Source organism: Pelodiscus sinensis, chromosome 16 (genome assembly GCF_049634645.1).
Source record: "Pelodiscus sinensis isolate JC-2024 chromosome 16, ASM4963464v1, whole genome shotgun sequence".
NCBI lineage: Eukaryota > Metazoa > Chordata > Testudines > Trionychidae > Pelodiscus > Pelodiscus sinensis.
The window spans coordinates 38,817,153-38,824,188 of record NC_134726.1 but is presented as its reverse complement, the minus strand read 5'-3'; the positions used below and the strand labels follow the sequence as shown (position 1 = coordinate 38,824,188).

At 52.6% G+C, this 7,036-nt stretch overlaps 1 protein-coding gene across 6 annotated transcripts in view; it reads right to left on the bottom strand.

Annotated features, from left to right (window-relative positions):
* Nucleotides 1-1,567: 1,567 nt before the first annotated feature.
* GRID2IP (Grid2 interacting protein) overlaps nt 1,568-7,036 on the bottom strand; it is a 106,711-nt gene continuing 101,242 nt past the window's right edge. For all 6 annotated transcript variants that reach the window (XM_025190016.2, XM_075899867.1, XM_075899868.1 and 3 more), the window contains 3 exons: nt 5,239-5,357; nt 4,430-4,594; nt 1,568-3,713 (listed from right to left, as the gene is read on the bottom strand). In XM_025190016.2, coding sequence (XP_025045801.2) covers nt 3,642-3,713; nt 4,430-4,594; nt 5,239-5,357 — 356 coding nt within the window. In that variant the 3' untranslated portion in view covers nt 1,568-3,641. The remainder of the gene's footprint in view (nt 3,714-4,429; nt 4,595-5,238; nt 5,358-7,036) is intronic.

The following is a 7,036-nucleotide window of genomic DNA, read 5'->3' as shown; positions in this document are numbered from 1 at the left end:
GGAGGCTGGACTCGATGGCTCCTGAGGGCTCCTCCAGCTCTGGGATTCCAGGATTCATTTTCTCCCCACAACGCGGTCCAGGCACAGTGCCGACCTGGCAGGGCCTGCTCTCTGAAGAGAAGGTTTTTTCCTAGAGGGTTTGCGGCTATCACCAAAGAATCAACCGATTTCAAGAGCACGTGGCTGAAGCCATGCTAAGGTGTAACAGCCAGTGCCAGGCTGCGTAAGATAGCAGCTGCCGTGGGGGCTTTGGGTCAGCCTAGTCTGCAGCACTTGGTAGCTCACCTCAGCTGCAGGCGTTCTCTTTGGAAAGTGCTCCTGCGCCACGGCGTCTGCCTGGGGCAGGGGCGGGGGGGGCTCTCCTAGGAAGTGCTGCTGCCTCGGCATGGCCTGCTGGAGCGCCTGAGGTGTGCGTGAGGCCAGCCACGAGACCTGCTCCGCAGGCCGGCTCAGGGGCTGGAGGAGGCAGGCTGTTCAGTGAGCAGCTGTGAGGGGCTCACAGTGAGGAAGGAGGTACGTTTCTTCCACATGCACAGGGCCCTGCGGGCTGGCCCAGCGCATGGATTGCACCTGTGGTGTTTTGTAAAACTCTTTCAAGCTGAGCCTTCACCTCAGGCCTCGTTGTCAGAATGACCCATGGCAGACAGCAAAACGCCACAGAGCCGACCAGCCGACCGGATGGGAAATCAGTCACTCGATTTATTTCCTGCTAGTGCGCCAGAGAGAAACCCCCAGGGAACACGAGCTCCACCTGCTCCAATTGCCTTTTAGCTGGTTGCAGTTTACAGGCTCGAGCTCACACTACATATTCACTGCCAAGCAATGCAAAATGGCAGCATGACTCTAACCCAACACCCTCCAGCCTCACTCCCCACCCTTCTCGCAGGGCTGCAGACACAATGACCCTTTCTGTTCTGCTGCTGCCATGGAGATGGGGAAAGAAGTGAAACCTCTCCTTAACTGGGGCACTGCTCTCAAGGGACTAAGAAGGGCCATACAAAACATTCAGTCTTCAGAGATGCAGGTATCAAAGCTGCCAGGCACAGAGATACATCCTTATTTTAAAAAAATTCAGAAAGGGAGCCATGGTAGACTGCAACTTTAAAAACGAGTGGTCCTGTGGCACCTTAGAAACCAACCATAAGATATAGGGTCACGAGCTTTCATGGATAAAACCCACTTCCCCGGATGAATTGGACTGGAAATAACAGAAACCAAGAGATATATTTAACAGCAAAAGAAATTTATCTTGCCTTTAACATCTGCATTTCCACATGAAAAGCTATGTATGGGACACATCTAGCCCACTTAATTAGCCTCATTAGCACGGGTCCTACAATTGACAGGTACTTCTGTTGTTATATCTAACTCTTGGTTTCTCTTATTTCCACTCCATCTGAGGAAGTGGGTTTTGCTCACAACAGTTCTTGATTCTATATATTTTTGTTAGTCTCTAAGGTGCTACAGGACTACTTTTTTGTTTTGTTTTTACCCTCATTTTAAGGCTATTGGAGAAAACCAGGGTATGTTATACAAACATTTTTACCTACAATGGACTCGAATGCAGTTGGGAGACAAAAGGCAGTAGCTTTATTTTGGAGGACAGCACGTAGGTTTTGGGTAGAGACTGAATTGCGACTATACACACAGTCCTGTTATCAAATAATAGAACCATATCTCAGAAGTTCTAGTTTTCTGAAAATTTTCACATAAAAATACCATCTGGAAACAAAGCGAGTGGAGGTTTAGCTATTTTTTTCAAGTTACAACAGGTAGCAAAGTCTATGTACAGCATTTTCATTAATGACAGTTTCAAAATAACCTCAAACGGTTTCAGTATGAAATATGTGCTTTAAAAAAAGATCAGCTATACACGGTGTGCAGCATTGGAAACACAGAATGGAGACAAACAGGCATTGTCCTGTCATAAATCAGAACGAAAAAAAAAAAAAACCACAGATCAGATAATGCAATGCTAGAAGCTACCTGGCACTTGAAGCTGTGGGCACACACATCACTTTCTACAGCAGGGAGTTTTAAAACGTATTGAAAACAAAGGATTTGATGCACATAAGGTCTCCTGTAAATAATGCACCAGTGATTATTGGATTATTGGTGATTCTCTGCTCTCAACACAGGCTGTGATAAACCCCCTTGCTCTGTCACCAAGGGAGGACAAGCGTTTGGATGAGAAATGTTATCTAAACTCCAGATACTGCTGGAGCGTTTCAAGGAGCAGCCTGTTCGGGTACATCAGAGCCGAAAGGCAATGGTTGCTTTTTGCACAAAGTAATGCCCCGCAATGTGAGTGAACTGATGCGTCTTGCTGTACAGATCTTAGCAAGCTATGTCACCTGGAGGCACATGCGCACATCACAGGAGTCTAGCAGAGCGTTAGTCCCTGAAGGACAACTCAGAATTGAATTTACCTAGAGAATGATCAGAGGCTGGCAGAACAATGAAGCATGGTGCGTACAGTTCTGCAGTTCACAGAACGCACTGGGCACGAAGGATCGCTTGAGTCCTACACTATGTCGGATGTTCTCACATAGCTACAGGCCCTCAGTCAATGATTGAAAGGTGCAGCACATACTTGGTTTCCTGCAGGGCTCCCTGGCTAGCCTCAGAAGCTACACGGAAGGCCTGTACCTGCTCGAAGGAACGCCACAGAGTGCTAGACTTTCAGACTGCCCAGGGTTTTACACTTCCCATGGAGGCATCAAGACACTCAGTAAACTGTCTCCGGGCAAGTCCACGTGGAACTGATGAGGAAGATATTAATGTTCTAGCAAACTCTCCAGGCCCATCACCCACTGCCAGACACCTCAGCAAACTGACAGCCAGAAAGAAACGTCAGGGTTGTCCCTCTGTATAAAGCAAGACTAGATCCACGTCTGGGGGCAAAGCGAATACACCAGGCACAGTTCTGGGAGGCAATTTCCTGCCATCCTCACTGCCCTTTCCCTTCTGGAGTCCAGGACTAAAGACTCTGAGCCAAACCCTGACACGCCCAGACTCAACCAGGGAGCTCGACTGGGGAGGGGCTGTGGGAAAAGTCTGGGCTGGCCTGTAGGGGTGATGATGCTGCAGGGGCTGCAGCGTGGCAGGGACTCCGAGGAGGAATTCAGACTGGCTGCTCGGCGTTTCCTCCCAAGGCTCCCTGGAGAGCCTGCTCCAGTGGCAGCTCCATCACCCATTCCAGGGGTAAGGCCTGCGCTCCCCTCTGTGCCTGGCCCTGCTCTCCTCCTAAGCCTCATTATGTGGGGAGAAGAAAACTCTGTGTGCCCTCAATGGAGCCTCGGCTAGGGATCCCAGGGTTTGCTATTGCCAACTTGAACGGCTTCGGAATGGATCAGGGGTTTCTACATCCCGGCGTGTCTGCAAACCTGATTCCACAATGCACTGGAATTCTAGGGCACAATAAATACGAACCCCTGTGAACCTCCCCCACCCCTCCGTCCATCCCAGGGTCCCACCCATGGTGCCTGTCTGCAGAAGTTATTCCTGTAGTGTCCAGATGCCCGAGTCCATGGTTCTGATCGGTGCTAACACGACACCAGCGTATTTACAACCAAACTCAGCAGGGACCAAGTGCACTTTGTTGGCAATAGAGCGTTGCTCCGACGGTCACCACAAGCCTGTCACCAGGCGAGGGGGGAGGTCATCCGGGGACTGCGCTGGCTTTCGCAGGCCTGCACGTCACCAAGCGCCCGCTGCAGGGAGAGAAGGGAACAAAACAAAGCGCCATTGGGCAACGCTGCTCTCCCCGGACAAGGAGAACGCGTCAGGCTCACAGGAGCATGCGGCACTGAGCCTGCTCCTCAAACGGCCACATGCACATTCTACCGGAGTCCATGGGTGGTGAGGGCAGTAAGTCTGGTTGCAGGGACGGTGGCAATGGAGAGAGGGTCAGACCTACTGTGCCCAGCTTTCTGTGCGGGTGCAGGAGACTGCGCCAACCCTCCAAGAGGGACGTCCTCGCTTCCTCCCCATAACTAGCACAGCTCGCGCTGTGCAAAGGCCAGCTTGCCCCACGGTGCCCTGCGGGAGTGCTCAGGAGTCTGCCTCCTCCTCAGCCTTGGCCTTCTGCTGGGCCCACTGGCAAGGGCACCATTAATGCCAAGTCTGTTGTGGACCTCGGTGCCCCTGTGCTTAGACTCAAGCCCGGGGCCAGCGCCCTTCACAGTCTCCTGCAACAGCCACCAGGATGGGAACAGCGGTTGTTCCACCTTCCACCTGGTCAGCCTTTGGCGGGGTGACCCTGAGTGAAAGGCTCTGAGCCAGCCAGAACCTGACGTGCTCGTCTTTAACGACTTGGATTCTACTCACATCCGGAGCCAAACTCTGTGTGAAAGCTCAGCTAACCCGACCCGGGCCGTTCCGGCGAGGTCCCCCCCATGCCAGAGGGCTCGACAGCCATGCAGCTCACCTCAAACTTGCTCATGAACTCAGCAAAAATGCCAAAAAAAGATTCAGACGTGGTCACTTTGGAGTCCTCCCCGAAAAAGCTCAGCACTTTGCCAAATTCCTCCATGGCCTTATGCTGCAGGTCATCCAGAGACTGGACGGTAGGGTGGGCGCTCTCCAGGAAAGACTGAGCGGGGGTTTAAGGGAAAATGACACCATGGGGGGCAAGAGCCTGATGCTGCTTATTAAGGGGAGAGTCTTCACCTACATCCCAGCAAAGCATCTCCTGCAACTGAGGCACAGCAAGTGCTGGCTGATAAACTCGTCAAAAAGAAACCCTCCCCCCAAGGGGCGATAGCTCTGCGTCTATCATGGTCAGCACAGGGAGAGACACCACTGAGAGCCGTCTGCCCACTGGCCAGTGGCTTCCCCCAGAACTCTACAAAGGCATGAGCGCTGGCAGTCTCAGCACAGCGCCACTGAACACCCTCGGACCTCCAGGTCCTAAGTAGGGATGTAAAGAGTTAACCAGTAAGCATCAGCCTTACCGGCATCCTTACTGGGATAGATCGTTAACTGTTGACCCAACCCAGACAGAGCAGCCCCACCTGTGGATGGTGGGTTTGGCCAGGCTGGAGCAATTCCCCGCCCACAGAACGACATAGCGGGCCTGGCTGGACTGGAGCAGCGCCCAGCCCGGGAATTTTCATTCCTAGTCATTGGGGCAGAGTCCCAGCCATGTTCTTTGCCAATGGTGGCCACTTGCTAGCTGGCCCAGGGCTCAGAAGGCACATGGCCATGCTTGTGATCCACCCGTTCATGAAAGGATACATTCATCACAACAGCAAATCTGTCCTCCTCAGCGGCTGGCATGTGGCGGCAGGCAGTCTCTATTTCACTGAGGGTGGTGCGCAGGTCGTGGAGATCAGCTGTTAATGTTCTCTGATTCACTGAGGAAGGAGGAGAGTTGAAAACAGGGCCGGGGAGAGCGCTCTGATAGGCCAGGAGCAGTGGAAGTGAGAGCCAGAGGTCAAACGCACACCCAGGGGCTTTACAGCTGCCCTTGTCTGCAAGGCAGAGGTTCTTTGGGAGGTAAACATCCCAGCATGTGCTGCGCCGCCTTGAGCGGAGTGGCCAGGCTGCACTGCATTCTGGGTGCTGCCAGGCCTCCAGGAAGGGACAGATCCATCCCTACTGACCTCTGCCCATTAGCCCAGAGCGAAGGGGTGACTGTTAGGAGGAGACATGCAGAGAACACTGGAGACAAACTGGGTCTGGCCAGCGCAGGAGGCATAAAGGGCTCAGTGGCAGAGGAGGCAGAGCAGTTATGGATCCATGGGTATTTTATATGGGAGGGGAGTTCAACCACAAACGGAATGGGTGGAAGGGAGGACGTTGGCTGTTAAGAGGTAGTGGTGGAGCAGGCACTGAGGAGAAAGAATTAGTTACAAAGGAAAAGAATCGTTTTAAGAAAAGCTAGGCCCAGTGAGAGCTCTGGCCAGGTATATTACGGGTGCTACCAGGCTAGGAGAAAAATTAAAATCCAGGGGCCTGCACCTCCTGTCTCTTTCATCAGACCAGTTTTATGCTGGTGCAGCTCCACTGACTTCGACTGAGTTACTGCCAAATGTCAGGGAGCAAGCAGAGACTTAGCCCCATGTTCTGGATTCAGCATGTGTGGACTGTATGTTGGAGCATCACTGACACATGTGCACGACAAGCCAAAGGGCCATGGGATCTTTCAGGACTAACACTCACTTGTGTCCTGCCTGCAGTTAGATGCACACTCCCCGGAGCAGCGCGTGGTGTGGGGATTGTGTCTTGCTAAGGCACCCAGCATAGAAACGTTATTCTAAATGCCCGGATCTGTGACCATTACAGCCACCTTTGGCACACCTGAATACACAGGCGCGTGGGGGCTACAGATCAGGTGCGCTGTCGGGCCCCCAGCGTGGCTGCGCTATGGCCCAAACAGGCCTGCGTCTGAGATGCCTGGGAGCTCAGTAACGCTGGAGTCGTTCAGATGTCCTGTCCTGAGAGCGTGACACCAATGAGCCACAAGAATGAACCGACCCGGCTAATGTTTGTGAACGATCACTAAAAATAACTCATCTTCACTGACAAAAAGGCACGTTCTTCACCACAGAGTTAACTGGTGCAGGAGCAACTCTGAGGTAAAAAACCATTCCAGGCACATTGGTTTTATTCAACGAGGACTCCTGTGGCACCTTGAAGACTAACAATGATTTGGGCCTAAGCTTTCCTGGATAAAACCCCCTTTGTCATTTTGACCCACAAAAGCGTATGCACAAACAAAGCTGCTAGTCTTTAAGGTGCCACAGGACTCCTCGTTGTCTTTGCAGATACAGACTCACACGCCCCCCCCCCCCCCCCCCCCCGAGGATTTGGTTTTATTGGGAGGTACATTAGCCCAGGCCAGCACTAAAGGGTGTGGCTTAAAGCCAGCACAACCAAAGATGATGCAAGGTCACACAACTACCACTGTGTGTAATGTCTCCTTGGGGTGTGCACAGCCCAATGGGCAGAGTCTGGGCTGAGTTAAAATACACACTCTAGAGTTGGATCACTTCCCCCAGGACATCTGCGCACTCAGCCACCGGAGGCTGCT